This window comes from Propithecus coquereli, unplaced genomic scaffold (genome assembly GCF_000956105.1).
Source record: "Propithecus coquereli isolate 6110/MARCELLA unplaced genomic scaffold, Pcoq_1.0 Scaffold77, whole genome shotgun sequence".
NCBI lineage: Eukaryota > Metazoa > Chordata > Mammalia > Primates > Indriidae > Propithecus > Propithecus coquereli.
In genome coordinates this window covers 7,550,193-7,569,886 of record NW_012153840.1, presented here as the reverse complement: position 1 = coordinate 7,569,886, position 19,694 = coordinate 7,550,193, and the positions used below count along the sequence as shown (strand labels likewise).

General features: G+C 36.8%; 1 protein-coding gene across 1 annotated transcript in view; it reads right to left on the bottom strand.

Annotated features, from left to right (window-relative positions):
• The window catches only part of RERE (arginine-glutamic acid dipeptide (RE) repeats), a 461,041-nt gene that overhangs the window by 113,375 nt on the left and 327,972 nt on the right, over window positions 1-19,694 (bottom strand). Inside the window, exons 9-10 of the mRNA XM_012662585.1 lie at window positions 18,264-18,388; window positions 17,036-17,135 (exon numbers count right to left, since the gene is read on the bottom strand). Coding sequence (XP_012518039.1) covers window positions 17,036-17,135; window positions 18,264-18,388 — 225 coding nt within the window. The remainder of the gene's footprint in view (window positions 1-17,035; window positions 17,136-18,263; window positions 18,389-19,694) is intronic.

Here is a 19,694-nt window from a genome sequence, read left to right as displayed (position 1 = left end):
TTTTAAGTGTTAACATAAATGAGAAAGACCTTGCCAAAATCTGTCCAAGACAAAGTTTTTAAAAAAATTCTCATAAACCATAATTCACAGATGTCAATACATTTTCATTCATACCTCCATCATCAATGATCTTGGACCAAATAGAAAATATGATACATGTGAATGTTAAAAAAAACCTAGAATTGAAACAAGAAGCACAATGTTTGTTTTTATTTGGCCACTGTCAGACTAAATAACGCTGTTTAAGCACCAGAGAGGCTAAATTTGTCTGAATATTCTTATGGGAACGCATTTCAGATATAATGACAAAGAATTTAACTGTTGAGAGTAGGGCTTGAGGGAAAAGTCCAGTTAATTTTTGGAAGGAAATACACAGTCACTGAACCAACGTTCTTGCCTTCCTCCATCACCTTTTGAAACCACAAGGTTCCAGGAATTATGCCAGCCCCTAAAGTCATGACAGGAGAAAGGAGGGAGGACAAATACTTGTTGAGCAGTACACTTTGTGCCAGGAACCGTGTTAGGCCTTATGATTTCATCATTCCACACACCACTCTTTCGTGGCAAAAGTACTAAAAATGAGGAAATGAAACCGAGAGGTTCAGTATCTTGCTCCAGGCTACTTCCCTAGCGAGCAGCAGCACAGGGATTCTAACATAAGCCCATGTTCTAGGAAGAGCCTGGGGGCAGTGCCTGTCCCCAAATGTCTCTACTGGAGCAGTGGACAGGCAATCTGTTGGTAACAATGAGCACAGGGACTTTTCCAGCTGCAATGACAAAACGGGCACACTCTCTTTTCTTAACTCTGGGCTTGGAGCTGAGGGTAGGGTAGAGGAAAGAAGGGAGCCAGCCGCTCAGAGAAGACGGAAGACACACACATAAACAAAATAATGAAATAAATGCTACCATGAAAACACATGAAGTGCTAATGAAAGCTGATGGAGATGACATTTACTCGGTGTGGAAAATCCAGATACCTCTACAGAACAGGTTTTGAAAATCAACAGAACAGCCAGTGTAGTATGATTAACCTTGCCTACATTTAATAAATAGCAACAACCAAATAAAAAACATTAACCTATGCTTGAAGCCAGGAATTCGAGACCAGCCTGAGCAATATAGGGAGACCTCATCTCTACAAAAATACTTAAAAATTAGGTGGGTGTGGTGGTGCACGCCTGTAGTCTCAGCTACCCACGAGGCTGAGGCATGAGGATCCCTTGAGCCCAGGAGTTCAAGGCTGCACTGAGCTATGATTGTGCCACTGTACTCCAGCCTGGGTGACAGAGTGAGACCCTGTCTCTTAAAAACAAATATTGTTCTAGGAGCAAGTAAAAATAGGCAGTAATATGTCCAGGTAACATCTCACTTATAACTGAATTTCCTTAGGCTGATACAGCATTGCCATATTTCTCGTTCACAATTAGTTCCCACATAATATTATGCCTGGAAATTAGCAGGTCACTATCTCCTGGCTACAGTATTTTTGAAGGTGTTCTAGATCCACAGGAAGAGCATCAAATTCTGGCCTTTCAACTGAGGCCAGTAAGCTACTTTGAAAACACAGAACAAACCAAATTCTGAATGTCTTGGCCATTTTTGAGCTTCTGTCCACTGTGAGGTTCTATCAGACACTGTCTTCATGCAAACACAAACCAAGAGCCTGAGGAGGTCCTGGTACCAAAGACATGGCTTTAGGAGTTCTGCAAAGTTGAAGCCTAAGCAGGATAGGGTTCTTGCTCTGGCTTTGATTCAGATCTTCTCTGCCACCAGCTGTGTGATTTTAGGCAAATTAATTACCTCTCTAAACCTCAGTTTTCTCAGCAGCAGAAAGGGAGAATAGAGTACCTATCTTGGAGGACCATTTAGGATGAAATAAGAGCCACTGTCATCACTGACATTTGGAAACACTCACTTAAGTACAGCTGACTAGGAAAGGATGGAGGGATGGTGAACAGGCAGAGAAGTGAAGGCCCAAGAATGCAGGACACAGAGACTTGACATCAGAGGGAGAAGAGAGATTCTCGTAACCATGAGATGACAATAGGAAGTATGTTCATCTCTAAAACTAGCAGCACAGGCTTTGACTCCCCATGTGCTAAGGAAAGAGAATAAGCTATAGAGAACAAGAAACATGAATTTTATTTTACAATACACAAGACAGGATGAAAGATGGGATTGAGAAGGGAACAGAGAACTTGGTGATTTGTTGGGGACCTAGAGAAACTCAGCTTGAGGACCCAGAATGAGTATAACTCTGGTCACAGAGAGAAAAACTACTGGCACATTCATGAACCTAGACTATTTATGTTGCTTTTCTGAATGATAATTATTTGTAAGCCAAGAAAGACCTACTTCTGACCAGAAGTGGAAATTAAAACATGTTTTCCCTTACTCCTAGCATCCTTTCAGCCTTGCAAACAGAAAAAAATATGTAACATGAAACTGGGCAGAAAGCTGGAGAACGACAGAAAAACCACAATTCTATCCATCTCACATAGGCACTAGTGGATCTATTCATATATGCTAAAATGACCTAAAAAGTATATGTGAAAGAGTTTAACCAAATTCCTTCAATTAATGAAAACACACACACGCCCAGGGTCATGACCAGTTGCGTCAGTCTTAAGAAAGAAACATTTATAAAAACTCCTTTAAATTGTACCTAGTAGAATTTGGGTCCAGAAATAACTGCTCCCAATCCATGGGCTCGGCAACGCTTAATCTCAGTGTTTTTTTATGAGCGATTCCAAGGTTGTGCAAACAATACCATACTTAATCTTTCTGGCAATGATGATAAAGTTACGGAACAAAGAAGACCAAAGAGGCACACACGCAATCATACAAGGTTCCAGAGGCAGGAACATTTCTGAGCGACTGCTGTTTTATCTGGAAACCTTCCCCCAGACCAGAGCTTTAGTAACTAAGAAATAAGCAAAAAGCCTCTGGGCAATCAAATTAGTGTCCCCACGCAATTGCCCTGGAGAACCAAGGAGCTCCTCACTCTGAGCCTTAGAAACTTAGCTGCCTTGTAATTCTAGTCTTCCTAATCTAGTAACAGATCTCAAAAGAAAAAAAAATCAGAAAGGCTATATGACTTCAAAACAGAGGAACAAAAAAAGAAAGAAAACTTTTAAAAATAATAATAATAGATGTGGAAACAACCCAAGTGCCCATCAATACATGAGTGGATTAATAAAATGTGGTATATGTATACCATGGAGTACTACTCAGCTATAAGAAACAATGGTGATCTAGCACCTGTTGTATTTTTCTGGATAGAGCTGGAACACATTCTACTAAGTGAAGTATCCCAAGAATGGAAAAATAACCACCACATGTACTTCGCCAGCAAATTGGTTTCACTGATCAACACCTAAGTGCACATACGGGAATAACATTTACCGGGCATCGTGCAGATGGGAGGGGTCAGAGGGGATAGGTATACTCAAACATAATGAGTGCGATGAGCACCGTCTGGGGGATGGACACGCTTGAAGCTCTGACGGCTGGGGGGCGGGGGGCAGATAAGGGCAACATAACCTAAACATTTGTACCCCATAATATGCAGAAATAAAAAAGAAACAAACAAAAAAACAGAAAAAAATTAAAAAGAATAAAAAAGAAACAAACAAAAACAGAGGAGCAATAGAAGACAGCCTGAGTGTGGGAAACACAAAAATTTGGCAACAATTACGCAAACCAAAGACCTTAAACTCTAATAGTTCCACATTACTTTGGGTATAGCCACCAGTAATGATCGCTTAACGGCATCAAGTAAAGGTAGACTTCATTTGCGAATACGTGAATATGTACACCTCATTTCTGAAATGGATTTAAAAAAGAAAGAAAAAGGAGGAAAAGAGCCAATCTTCCATAAAATTCTTGGATAGCTGGTACTCCAAAGTACTGTGGTAAGCCCAGCAAATACTGTGGGTGGGGAGAAGGCAGGCCAACCACATACGGGCAGCAAGGAGGCAGGGGAGGGGCAGGCCTGTGTAGTTATTTGTGAACCCTAGCCAGTGGCTGGGTAGGGGTAACAAGCAGCCTTTTGGAGAAAAGAGCTGGCCAGGGTAACATGGGTTGTCAGAGTCCAGTAGCGCTGGGCTCTAGGCAGGGCTGTGGTACTGGAACTGGAACAGACAACAGAGACTTGAAAAAGCTATAGCTTCAAGGATAGCCTGGGATTAGCTTAGGCCAGCTCAAAGATCAAGCTTAGAAACAACACAAAAGCTTGCCCACAAGGGCTGCTGAGGAGCAATGCCCTCCCTACTCTACCAGGCTGAAGCTAGAATTGGGGCAGGCTGGACCTAGAGCTGCAGGGGGCTGGGGCAGAAGCTGAGGAAGAAATACTGGGCAATCTGGGAGGTCAGAATATATCAGTTAATACAGTAGTTACAACATGACAGTTTTGTTATCTAAATAACTATATTCTTTGCAGAGAGAGAGAGAGAGAGAGAGAGAGAGAGAGAGAGAGAGAGGAGAAAGAGACAGAGAGGTGTTAAGATACAGGGTCTTACTATTAACATGTCCAGGCTGGCCTTGAACTCTTGAGCCCAAGTGATCCTCATGCCCCCACACATCCTGAATAACTGGGACTACAGGGGTGTGCCACCACGCCCAGCTTCCTTATAGTATTTTACAAATCAAATGTCCTCAAGATGTTACAGAAATATCACAGTCACTACTGGAAATATTTTTATACTCTCAGTATCAGAAAGTGCATACTTAAATCTCAACAAGTCATAACAGATAGAAAAGGATAGAAAATAAAAATAAACTATTACAAACAAATTCAAAGTAAGTACTATAATTTATTTTAGTAATACTTTATATAACAATAATTTTAACGGTGGTAGGCCAAAAAATGAGAAGCAGAAGATACCTACATCAATTCCTGGAACCTCTGAATGTGACATTACTTGGAAAAGGGTCTTCACAGATGTGATCAAATTAAGGATCTTGAAATACGCAGATCATTCTAGATTATCTAGGTGGGCCCTAAATCCAATGGCATGTACTTATAAAAGAGAGGCAGTGGAGAAACTCGGACTAAATAAGACACAGACACACAGAGGAGAAGGCAATGCGAACACGAACAGAGAGAGATGCAGCCACAAGCCAAAGAGTGCCGGCAGCCACCAAGACCTGCAAGCTGCGAGGCATGAACTGTCCTCTAAGGGTCAGAGGGGCGTGGCCCTGCTGACATCTTGATTGCAGATTTATGGCCTCCAGAACTGTGAGGGAATAAATTTCTATTGTTTTAAGCAACCAAGCGTGTGGTAACTGTTACAGCAGCCAGAGAAAATTAATACACTAACCTTCAAAAATTGGGGGTAAAAAATTATTTAGGAGAGTTTTTATAAAAGAGCATTCTGAAGTACACGTCAAGCTAGTATAAGAAATGTATACTAGGACGAACATCATAAATGCTAGTATTTTACAGTACATTGTAAAGCTTGTGTTAATACATGAGCTCTTTTGAAACTCATGGGGTTTCAATCATAGAACTGATTTGTTCTGATTTGGTCTAACAATGAGCTGTTTATTTACATTATCAACACTTTGATCAAATGCCCTCCCACAAGAGCTTTGCAAGCAGCAGAAACTCGAAACATGTTTTTACTGAATAAATAAATGAGTAAGTGACTTTTTTAAAGCGGCTACTTAAATATAAAAAGGCTAAGGGCTTTTATCTTGATTTGCTAGATACTTATTATGTTACTAACACTTAACATACACTCAAAGATGTAAAAATTCTAACTGATCAATATTAAGTGGATGTTTTTCTAAACACCACATAAATCCCAAAACATTTTACCACTCTTTAGCACAGGAAAAAAAAAAATCACCTGATAAAGAAGTTTCTTAAAGTAAATGAACTTTCTAACTTTTGCCAAACAAAAGTAAAAGCTGAATCACATTCCTTAGTTCCTGCTAAGAGCCTGGGACTCAGGATGGAGACATCTGGAAAGATTTCTAACTGGCTGAAGAGAAAATCCTCCAAATTACAGATTCCCTGGATATTTCACAAAAGGACTGCTGTAAGGCACTGGCCTCAATTCTATCCTGTCCCCAAGTTTAAACTGTTCTCTGTACATAAATATAAGATAAGAACGTTTATTAATCTGTAGATGATAACCACACTTACCTCACATTTACCTCACAGAATTGTTATAAAGATTAAATGAATTCACGGATAAATGTACTGAAACTTCTATCTAGCACATAAGCACTCAATGATTACATTTTAATTTTGTTACTATTAATGAAATCAGACAGTTGACTAACAGTTGATACCTGATAAAATGAAATTAATAGCGATACATTTAAGGTACTGTGCCTGGTGCGATATTCAGTGGAAAAGCTCCGGGGGATACAGAAATTTCTTAGCAAATGCAAATACACAAAGAAAAATGAAACAAAACAAAACAAGACTAACACACAGGACAAAAAAGAATTTGATGAGGACACACTCAAGTTAAGCTGCAGCTGCACTGAGGCGAGCTTTTAGTGTAACTGAGGGGCCATCCTCTCGTTACCTTACGCTGGTCAGAGCTGGGGAACGTGGCTTTAGTGCATGTGCCACATTTTAAAAACAGATAGAGCTGACCTGGAGGAGAAAGAAAACAGTGATATATACAAAACGCTGATACCACAACATGGAGGACACTTGAAGGCATTACCTGCAGTGAAAGAAACCAGTCACAAAGGCTCACGTATTGTATGATTCCACTTACATGAAATGTCTAGAATAGACAAATACATAGAAACAGAAAGCAGATTAGTGGTTGCCTAAGGATGGAGAAGAGGGAAAACAAAAATGGGGAGTGACTACTGATGTGTACGAGCTCTAAAACCGATTGTGGCGATGGCTGCGGAACTCTGTGAATATACTAAAAGCCATAAAAATATATATTTTAAATGGGTGGGTTACATAGTACATGAATTATATCCCAATAAAACTATTGTATAAAAAAGAGAAGAAAGAAATGGCTTAAGAAACTTAAGCAGTTCACAGGGCAAGGCAAAGCAAAGCCAGGGTCACAACAGGAAGGGCTGCATTAGGGGCCAGACAGTGAAAGGAACCTACAGCAAGACTTCTCTGGTAAAATAATCAAATATAAAACCACTGCTACAGTAAGTAAGAAAGATGCCACCATCAGAGGTTATTAATATAAGCGGCCTTGTATCTCCCCATCCACCTTATAGGAACTTAGGTAATGAACACTCTCTCACGTTTAGGGGAAAGAAGACAGTAGGTGAAGTTCAACTTTTAAGTAAGCTACAGATTATCTAAAAAGGAAAAAAAATTAATGTATCAAATTTAAAAAGTCACCTTTATCCAAATAAGACAAAGGAGAAGAATAAATCATGTAATTGTGTTAAAAGTGGTATTACTTGGAACTTTAGAATGGAACTGTTTATATGAATTTCTCAAACCAAAGAGAGCCACGTTAGTGTAAATGTCTAAACACTTAAACGATTTTCAAAACAATAGTTTAAAATGTTTCTAATTGGTCAAAGTACAAAAAAATGAAAATTGAAAATTACGTATTATTATGGTGATAATCAGTTGAAAGGTTTTGATTATACCAGAAAACTCAACTCCACAGTCTATTTCTGCACCTTCACTATTGCTATAATTAACAATACAACAAGCAGTAGACTTCAATATCCTGTTATTATATAAATAAAACACTAGCAAACAGTGCTTGTCAAGATTGATTTATATAAGGTGCTGTTCTGAAATTTATTGGATTTCCATAATAAGAAATCATATAGCACATCAACTTTTCTCATTACTCTTCAACCACAAATCAAAAACCCTCAAAGAAAAAAATTACTACCCTGTCTTAAACCTAAGCCAGCAAACATTAACCATTTAATGTTGACTCATGTGAATGAAAAAGTAATAAAAAGGGAAGAATGTAAGTAAAGGGTGTGGGTAAAGGATAAGTGTCAGAAGGAGCCTGATCACATGTTCAGGCAAATTGTTGTAAAAGGGTCTCCTGGCGATACCTTATTTGGGAGCTGAGAACTATGACACATTCATTTAAGTGAGAAGCACTGCAAAGCTAATCTAGATTCAGATGCTTCAGTGAAGTCCATTTAAGATGAACAAACAAAATCTATGCTATCTATAGACTTAATTTTTTAGAATAAAAGAGAAGATGATGAAAATGATCCTTAGAATAAGCTTATCTGCATATTCTGCTATGCCAACTTTAAAACACCAAGTTCTGGATGATCACATGTGACATGGACTTGAACCTGATTTATGTATTTATTTATTCAATTGTTCAGCAAACATGTAGTATCTGTATAACATGTACCAAGCATTGGGCTAGGGCTCAGAAAACAAAGATGATTAATACTCAATGGCTAACAAATAGTGATATTCATAGATCAGAGATAGAAAACTATTAAGCTACTACTGGAAGCCTTGAATCCTTTGTTGAAGGAGATGCAGGTGTGCATAAATACATAAGCAAACAAATATACACTCTCTTGAATGTGTAAAAAGCTTAATCCGAATGTCTAAGAGCTACCCATATTTCAGGAAATAAAACTGTCCAGGCAGAGGTGAAATCTTTGCTACATGATTATAAATTGTACTTATATAAAGTGAGTGCATGTACGTTTAGTGTTGTTGAGAAAAGATAAACATAAAAATGACAATTAATTACTGAGAAAGACAAGTCAAAACAATTTGAATTTTAGTAGGAAATGGAAAAGATATCTGAGCCCAAAGCATGAAATCCAATCAGTTTAGTAAAAATAAGTCAGCTTTTTTTTTCTTTTTTTTCTTCTTTTTCTGGAGACAGGATCTCACTAGGCTAGAGTGCAGTGGTGTCATCATAGCTCACTGCAACCTCAAACTCCTGGGCTTAAGTGATCATCCTGCCTCAGCCTCCCAAGTAGCTACGACTTCAGGCGTGCGCCACTACACTGGGCTGATTTTTTTTTTTTTTTTTTTTTTTTTTTTTTTTGCAGAGATGAAGTCTTGCTATGTTGCTCAGGCTGGTCTCAAACTCCTGGCCTCAAGTGATCCTCCCATCTCAGCCTCCAGAAGTGCTAGGATTATATGCGTGAGCCACTGTATCCAGCCAGTGTGTTATTTTCTAGAAAACCTTAGTATCAAATTATAGGGCTTTTCTGCAGTTTCTAAGTATGAATACAGAGGTCTATTTATAAAAGGCCAAATAAATGCAAACACTCAAAGATGGTTGAATTAACTCCATAAAGATAAGACAGGCCACCTGTATGCTAACAGCACTATGTTTACAAATTTTATGTAAGCTAAAAGTGTACAGGTGAGTTTAGTGCAAACTGAATATGAGGAAGTATGTACCCGGAACATACACAGAAACATTTCTGGACAAGATCCTCCAGGAGAAACACTACTGCTTTTTCATATTTTAACATAATCTTATATTTAACATAACACATTTATAGGTGTTCACAATTTAAAACATTAAAATATAATAAAACATACAACTGCTACACATAAAGGAATATGCCCATTATCACTAAGAAATCCCTCTTCTTTCAATAAAAGGCCAACATGTTTTCACATCTGCTTCCTCTACAGCAGTACAAAACTATTTCTTATGTAAGAAGTGAAAAGATAAGAAATATATGTTAACATAAATGAGCAAACACAGAAAAACTATGGCCTGAACTATTCTGCAAGTTCACCACTGGACCAAAAGTAAGTCATGTGGGCTATGAAAATAAGACATTTATTTATTAACTACTTCTGTGATTCTCCAATGAGACCCATTAAGAATGTATACATGTGGATCAAGTTTTATTTAACCTGAGAATAATCTGTATTAAGTTAAAAAAGGCTAAACACGCCAAACAAAAAGTAGAGGTTGCCAGAATGGACAAAAAAAAGCAAGAAACAACTAAAGAACTGAAGTATATAAGAGATATACTTCAAATACAAAGAAAAAACAAGATTCAAACTAAGAAGCTAGAAAAAGATATACCATGCAGACAACAAGCATAAGAAAGTAGAGTGACTGTATTAATATCAGACAAAATAAACCTCAAGATAAAGAGTTATTAGTAGACACAAGGAAGATTATACTAAAAAGGTAAAAGGGTCAATACATGGAAAAAGATATAAATACTGTAAATGTTCTTGTGCCTAACAACTTCAAAATATACGGAGCAAAAATTAAAAGGAAAAATAACCATATCCACAATCATTGTTGAAGACTTTAATATATCTCTCAGTATTTGTCAATACAAGTAAATTTTTAAAAAGACAGTATGATATAGAAGATCTGAATATCACTTTGAAAAAACTGACAATTATATAACAGTATACCCAACAATTGCAGAGTATAAACTCATTATAATACACATGGAACATTAGCCAAGAGAAATCACATGCTGAGCCCAGAAAGAAGTCTCAACAGATTTCAAAACACTGAAATCTTACTCAGTACTCTCTGCCCACAACAGAATTAAATTACAAATCAATAATAGGGTCGGGCTTGGTGGGTCACACCTATAATCCCAGTACTTTGGGAGGCCGAGGCGGGAGGATCACTTGAGGCCAGGAGTTTGAGGCTGCAGTGAGCTATAATCATGCCACTGCACTCCAGCCTGGGTGACACAGCAAAACCCTATCTCTACTGGGGGGCGAGGGGTAGGGGAAGAAATGAACAACATTCCTCACCAAAAGATTTAGAGAAGCCCTAAGTACCTGAAAATTAAACAATTTAATTCTAAATAATTTATGACTCAAAGAAGAAATCACCAAAAAAAAATTTTTTTTAACCAGAACAATAATGAAAATTTGTGATAGGCTCTAGGAAGCTAGAAAAAAAATATTAAACCCCAAATAGGTAGAAAACAAATTAATAAAGATAAAAATGGAAATTAATGAAATAGACAACCAATAGAGGAAACAATGAAACCAAACCCTAGTCCCTGCAAAGATAGATCAATAATGTTGTTAAATCTGTATTTAGATTGATCAGAGGAAACAAATTAGAAATATTAGAATGAGAGAAGGGCCAACATTAAAGATCCTAAAGACATTAAAAAGATAATACAGGAATAAATTAAACATTTGCCAATGAATCTGAGAACCCAAGTGTACAAAATGCTTAAAAGACACAGATTAACAGATTACCAAACAGACACAGGAAGAAATACAAAATCCGAATAGGCCTATGCCATTTGTAATATTAAAACTTTCAATAAAAAATAGTCAGATGGCTTCACTGTGAATCCTAGCAGACACTTAACAAAGAAAAAAATAATAAATCCTTTGCAAACTCTTGAAGAAAACAGACTAAAAGAAGTACTTCCAAACTAAGTTTTTGAGAGCAATATTACTGATATCGAAACCAGACAAAAGTTCACACTATAAAACTTCATATTACAAAAAAAAAAGAAGACTATAGCTCAACACCCCTCATGAACACAAATATAAAATTCCTTAACAAAACATTAGCAAATTGAATCCAGTAGTACATGACGACCAAGCAAGATTTGTCCTAGGAATGAATAGTCAGCTTAACATTTGAAATCGATCAGTGTAATACACCATATTAACAAAATAAAGGACACCAATATGGTGATCTCATTAGATGCAAAAAGGGGGAAAAAAAGAAACTGACAAAATTCAATGCCCATTCTTAATAAAAACATTAACAGCTTGGTTATAAAAGGGAACATTCACAACTTGATTAAAATTAAAAAGCAACAAAAACTCTACATTGTACTTAATAGTGAAAGACTGAATGCTTTCTTAGAAAGCTGTCCACTCTCATCACTTCTATTCAGTATTATACTGGAGGTCCAAGGGAGTGCAATAAAGCACAAAAAAGAAATAAAACACATAGACAGAAAGGAAGAGGTAAAAACTCCTGTCTGTGTTTGTACATGACATGATCGTATACACAGAAAAGCCAAAAGAATCAACCAGTAAGCTACTAGAGCCACTCAGTGAATTTAGCAGGGTCAAAAGATACAAGGTGAACATATAAAAACTGATTATATTTCTATCTTTTCGATGAACATTTAAAAATTAAAACTAAAAAATGCAATTTTACTTACAATGGAATCCTCAAACAGGAAACAGGAGTGCATTTAACAAAATATGTATAAGACGTATATACTGAAAACTACAAAATCTTACAGCAAGAAATTAAAGAAAGCCTGGCATGAGCCTATAGGACCAGCTACTTGGGAGGCTAGGCAGGAGGACTGCTTGAGCCCAGGAGTTTCAGTATAGCCTGGGTAACAGCAAGATCCCATTTCCAAACAAATAAAAATAAAATAAAATAAAACTTTTAAAAATAGATATATCATGATCATAGATTGGAAGATTCAACATTGTTAGGATGTCAATTTTTCCCAAAATAATCATAGAGTCAATGCAATCCCAATTAAAATTTCATGAGACTTTTTAAAAATTAGAAATTGGCAAACTGATTCCAAAATTTATATGGAAACACAAATGACCTAAAACTAAAGCAATCTTTAAAAAGCAGCTATAAAGCAGGAAGACTTACACTACCTGAAGTCAAGACTTCCTATAAAGCCACAGTATTCAAAACACTGAGGTCATGATAAAGATAGACATTAGATCAATAAAACAGAACAGATTCCAAAGAAAGACCCAAACACAGACAATCTATTGTCAATGAAGGTGTTTAGGCAGTTGAATGAGAAAAGAAAAGTCTTTTCAACAAATGTTGCTCCAACAACTGGTATCTGTGTGGAAAAAAATCAACTTTCCCTCCCTAACTTGTATTACATATAAAATTAATTCCAAATGAATCACAGACCTAAGGTGTAGGAACTAAACCTTCTAGAAGAAAGCAAAGATATAATCTTTGTAATCTTGGAATAAACAGAGATACCTCCGTGAAAAGAAAATAAGGATTAATTACACTTTAGCAAAATTAAATATTAAAGACATAATTAAGGAAAAAGTCATAGCATGGAAGAAATCATTCAAAATACATAGATCGAAGAAATCCTATCTAAGGCCAGGCACAGTGGCTCGCATCTGTAATCCCAGCACTTTGGGAGGCTGCGGTGGGAGGATCACTTGAGGCTAGAAGTTCAAGACCAGCCTGGGCAACACAGTGAGACCCCATCTCTACAAAAAATTTAAAAATAAGCTCGTGATAGCATGTGCCTATGTCCCAGCTACTGGGGAAGCTGAGGCAGGAGGATCCCTTGAGCCCAGGAGTTTGAGGTTGCAGAGTGCCGTGATCATATCACTGCAAGCCACTCTGGGCAACGAAGAGAGACCCTGAATCTTTAACAAAAAAAGAAAAGGAATTCTATCTAAAATATAAAAAGAACTCTTAATAACTAAATTATAAAGGACAAAGAATATAATTTTAAAAAATGGGCGGAAGATTTGAAAAGATGCTTTATAAAAGAAGATATACAAATGGGCAATATAGACATGAAAAGACACTCAATACTTTTAACAATGACAAAACTCAAACATCAATGAAATATCACTAATACCCATTTAGAATGGCTAAAATGAAAAGGACGAACAATACCAAGTCTTGGTGAGGATGCTGAAGAACTGGAATTCTAACACACTATTGACGGGAATATAAAATGGTACAACCATTCCAGAAACCTGCTTCACAGATTTTTACAAAGCTTCCTATATACATAGAATCCTGCCACTCCGCTCCTAGGTATTTACTCAAGAAATTGAAAATATATGTCCACACAAAGACTTGTACAACAACGTTAATAACGCCTATATTTGTAATGGCCAAAAGCTTGGAAACTGCCAAAACGGCCATCAGCAGGTAAAAGGATACGAAATTGCTAAGTATACATGTCCATTACGATGGTATACTAGTAAAAAGGAATGAACTACTGATACATGAAATAACATAAACACATTTCAAAATCATGATGCTGAAAGAAGACAGACCCAAAAGATTATATACTATGCGACTCCATTCATACAACATTCTAGGAAACACAAACTACTCTAAAATGACAAAACATATCAGTGGTCATCTGAGGTTAGAAACAGAAAAGGATTATAAAAGGGCATGAGGAAACATTTGGGAGTACTTGCATCTTGACCCTCATAGTAGTTTCATTTAGTGTATATATCTGAGAAGACTCATCAAATTGTAGACTTTAAATCAGAACAGTTTATTATACATAAATTTTACAAGTTGTTTTAAAAATTACACACTAAAAATCTCATTTATGAAAAATTAAGAAAAAAAAGTCAAAATAAGTAATCCAAGAGTTTCCATTTAAATATAGGCCCATATATAACTGCCACAACGAACTGACAGTTCAGAAATTTTCTATTAGCAATTGCAGTTTTAAAAATTAAACTATTTATTTAAATACACTTATACTTAAATAGTCCTACTGGGAAATTCAACACACTCTGAGGTGGCCATACAGCAGATTTCATATATTTTACATTTCTATTGCCCTGGGGAGTAGGAAATACTCACTAACCACTCACAGGTTTTTCGCTTGTTTGTTTTTATAGAGATGAGGTCTCACTATGTTGCCCAGGCTGGACTCAGACTCCCAGGCTCAAGTGATCCTCCAGCCTCAGCCTTCCCCAAAGTAGATGGAACTGCAGGCGCACACCACTGCACCTGGCTCCCACTCACAGGTTTATTCTAAGTTGATAAATGCCTAATTGTTTTAAATCTATGCTATACTCTAAGAAAACAATAAATACTTCTCACACAACGATGTATGTATCTTTTTAATTTATTACTTAACAGAGCTGAAATCTTCTATTACTCCAGTGAAGTCAAAAAATCTCAAGAAATCAAAAAATCTCAAGATTTTTTCATTCACTTCACTTTTCATTAAGTGACTACAACTAAAACTCTTGTGAGTCAATACAACAATGAAGTACAAAAATTAAAACAGCACTAAACTTTCTATTCATCACAAAATAAGCACACAGTGTGCAGTCCTTTGGTAGCTAAATGTACCTGTATTACATAACTCAAGACACCTGAGCCATCGTGGGCTAGTCTAGACAAGAAGAATTTCAAGTTATGGAAAGGCAACGTCATGGAAACAAAAAATCATAAAACCAGAACCCTCTGGGAATGCTAATGAAACCTCCAGAAAGAACTTGTCACAAAGAACTGTGAACAAAAATAGCTGGAATTATTTCTGTACAGAAGCATGTTCTACAGAATTCTTAGAGGATTTGGAATAAAGGGAATAAATCATATAAATTCAGGAAAGTGCCAAAAATAGACATTTAATTAAATACGGCAAAATTTTCATTATTTGAAATTCAACTGATTAGCACAGTCATGAAAGCAAAATTTTTTTAAATAAAGCTTTTATACAAAAAATTCAGCAGAAAAAAGTCCCCATCAAAGAATTTCTTTGAATGTACACATACTTTTAAGGTATTCTAAATTCACAGACATTCACACCTAATCTACCAAAGCCACTGTTTGCAGGATCACCAACCTCTGAGTCTTAGCTTCCTCACCTGTAAAATAATCTCAAGGGTCCATTTTGGCTCAATCATTGCATGTTCAGAATAAAGATTTCTTATTTAAAAAACAAAACACTATCAATCACTAAGAAAGCACACAAATATGCTCTATGGTAATATGAAAAAACATTCAGTTATTCAGAGCACAGCATAACCCCAGCAAGGTCACGCCAATATTTTATGATATCCAAGAAACCAAATTAGACAGGAATAGAAATCTACCATATCACGCAGATATCTATGTTTCCTCGAAAACAAGCTGGGTAGTAGAAACTGTGTAGTAAAAAGATCCCTAAATCAGGAATGAGAATTATTTTCTTCCCTCTGTTAGGAGCTTTTGGGATTGTCAGCATGGAAGTCATCTGGCCTTTTTAAGCTTTGGGTTTTTATCTATTTAGAGACTGGAACAGATGATCATAAAAGTCCCTTCCGACTATAGTGACCTCTCTAGAAAAAAAAAAAAAGAAGGCGAGTGTGGGGTACGGTCTTAAATGACATTTACTTAATCATTAGAAGAGTTGCTCAGCCTCAGCCTCAGTATCCTATGCAAACATACATAACCATGTAGACTCTATCAATATATCAGAAATTGATTCTATAAATATTCATTATTACTTCTTCAGATTTGATGATTTCACATTAGTAATCAAACAGAGAGGAATTATTTCATGTAACTTTAAAATATATTAATCTGCCTATACAGCCTGATAGGATATAGCCTAAGGCCAAATAAAGTGTCCCCCCAAAAAAGTAAACTGGTTTCAGTAATCATATCGTTCGTAGTAGTGTGCTGTTATTCTGAGCTGCTATGAGATTAAAGCAAATGAGTAATTATGGTGGTATGCCATGTAACCAACTCAGTAACATTAGGCTCATTTGTTTCATTTTACTCTGGATTTCTAAGAAATTGTTATTTTTAAAACTTAATTTTTGTTTTATAATCATGTGAAATATTAACATGGTTCCAAAATAAATTCTATAAAAAAACAAGTTCATCCCCAAATAGTCTGGCTTCTTCCCTGTCCCTCTATGCACTTTGAAACACATGGTCTCAAACATAGTAAAGAAGGTTGAAAGCATAGCTCTGGATTCCAATCTTGAGTGTATGACCTTGGATTGTGACTTAATCTAAATTTATTTCTTCATGTCTAAAAAGGAGATAATAATAGAACCTACTTTAGACGAGTATTGGGAGGATTAAATGAGATCATCTACGCACAGTACTTGGCTTGTAAGACCTCTGTAAGTATCAACCACTGCTATTAGGATCTCATTTGAGGTTCACCACAATCCTACAGCAAAGACATATTAAGAAAGGACCCTGGAGGTGCCACTTCACTGGCCTGAGATTACAGCACCCAATGGCCAAGATCACAACTCATCTTTTGATCCCAGCACCATGCCACAGTGCTCGCTCCTGAGACTACTGGCTACTTCATGCTCCGTGCTCATCACACATTCCCTGCAGCCAGTCCAGGGAAAAAAGAACTGTCTTCTGACCCAGGATGACTTCAAGAGACTTACTGTGTTCAGCGCATTGAGAGTCGTGTCATCCCGAGAGGCTGCAACGCAGCCATCTTCTGTGGAGCCTCCATCGCACATCCCTGCAAAGGCCGCCATGCTCCTTCAGAGGAAAGGAAGTGTTTTTCCTTCATCAGTACACAGTAATATCAGTACAGAGACTTTCACCCTCAATTTTCAGAGTACATTCTCAGCCCAGACCAAATACCATTATTACCACGCATGATGAACCAGAGTTCTCAGTCCTGCCTGTGCTCTTAAAAAAAAAAAAAAAAAATCCTTTTTTAAAAATTCCTCTACAGGTAACCCTTAACTCACTCAGAAAAATGTTACTTTTAATTGGGTTCATTTATGTTATTTCTTCCCATGCTGTATTAGTACTAAGATTTTAGATTTGAGGGTATGAACAATCTAAATCCATTTGCCACAATACTCTGCTAGATTACAATTTTTGAAAGAAAAGTCTCCCCAAAAACATGTCAAATTAAGTCCTTTGAAACTTTATTTCCTCTCGTTCTATAGAGTGAACTACCTTTAGGTGAATTAGAAGTGAAAAATCAGAGATGAAAACCTCTTAGTCACTGACTCCACCTAAGCATTCTTATCGCTATTGTACACCACCGTGCAGAGCACTGCTGACTAGAAAACAGCCAAAGCTAAAATTTAGATGCCTTGATCCTTGCTTTAATGTTTTTTCTGTTGTATACCGTTGATGCTGCAGTGAGTCCCAGAAATCACTGAAGACAAAGGAAGGCTCTCTGCCTGCTCTAAGACACGAGAGGAATGGATTTAAACTTCTCTTTTGCCTCTCAGGCATTTGAATATTAGCAAATTCTATGGGATAATCACAGGTAAATGTTCTCATGTAGGTAAGCCACAAAAACGTCAAGTTCAGTTTAGACACCAATGAACAGTCACAAAGTACAGAGATAACATAAAATCTGTAATGGGATTTAAGATGGGCTTAATGACTCAAATTAACTCAGCTGGACTGAGAGGTATTGATAATTGCATGTGTGGCTTACAAGAAGGAAAAAATGACTTTACCATGATAAACTACTTTTCTCTGGCAATAAGGGTCAGGGCCCTGATTACAGAAGGTGTAACAAAACTTAAAGTCAGAGAATGCACAATATGTAATTAAAATCTCAGGAAAAAAGGAAAGTTTATTGCCTACTAATCAATTCAGATGGCCTAATTTGGAGAGCAGGATGGGGCGGATTCCTATTACCTTGCTGCCCTCAAGTACATAAGGAGGTCACAGTCATTAACTCCAGGCATCCAGACCAGTTCCTCATGTTGGGTCACTGTATCACCATCTGGAGAAGGAAATGGTTGCAAATCTGGAAGTTTGGCCTGTAAGACAGGGATGAAAACATCACAATCAATGAGTATATTATAAAAAGCTGTTTGGATTAGCAGTGCTTGAGAACAGATGCAATGGTTTACTGAGCCTCTTTCTTTGGACAGCAGAAAAAGAACAGCAAAACCATGAGTCACATAAACTGGCCACATATACCACGTGTCAGGATCATTTCGCCATCGAAGATTTCACAACAAACAGACTGCCTAATCTCTATTTAAGGAGTAGCAAACAGCATCAAAGTAAACCAATGCCAGCATGATCCAAAGAGTGAAACAGAAAGGGACACATGTGAATAAAATAAATAAAAATAGAAAATGTCTTAGGAGATAATAGCTACTTGATAAAGAAGGGAAACACACAAAACATTTCCAATATAACAAGTTTACAAAGAAGACACAGGCAAATAATAAAACCTCACTTAAGGATATTTGCCAAAACATTAGATGAACTATCCTATTACATTAGTGTTACACTCAAGACAGTCAATAGCAATACAACTCATGGTCAACATCAAAAAAAGAACAAATATTAAAGTTAACATTAAAAACATAGTTGAAGTGATCCTTGGTGATAGAAATCAGACTAGTGGTTGCTTCAGGAAGAGGAGAATTGCTTGTGATAAGGCAGGGAAGAACTTTCTGAGACGACAGAAATTTTCTTTGCCTTGATATGAATCATCAAGCAGACTGAACAGTATACGTAAGATAGGAATGACTCACTATACGTAAAGTATATCTCTATAAAAAGAATTCTTTAAAAATGTGAACAACAGAGCTCACCAACCAAGACTCTAAGTCACTAGATTCAAATACCTCTGGTATTTTCTCATTCTTACTCTGCTGGGGCAGAGCAAGAATAAGCAGGTACCATTACTACCATAACCATCAGAGACCTATGAAAAACAAACATTTGCAAGACACACATGTTCTTATCTTGTCAAATGGTGACCATGGGCACGTTAGTCTGATATTTTAAACTAAGAGCTGGAGCTAAAAAGCTCCATTGTACACAGAGCCCAGGCAAAAAATTTAAGTGAATTAAGCAGGCAGAGTATAAGGCAGTGCTGTCCAACAGAAATAAAATGAGAGCCACATACACTAACCCTCCACTGGTTGTTAAATTAATTAAAAAGTATTATTGTTGGGGAGTGGGACCAACACCCCAGCCCCAGAGAGAAATAGACTAGAAATATAATTAGACAATTTATAGAAAAAGAAATGCAAATGTTTCTTAATCATAGGAATTGATGGTCAAACTTGCTGACAACAGAAATGCAAATTAATGATACAGATACAA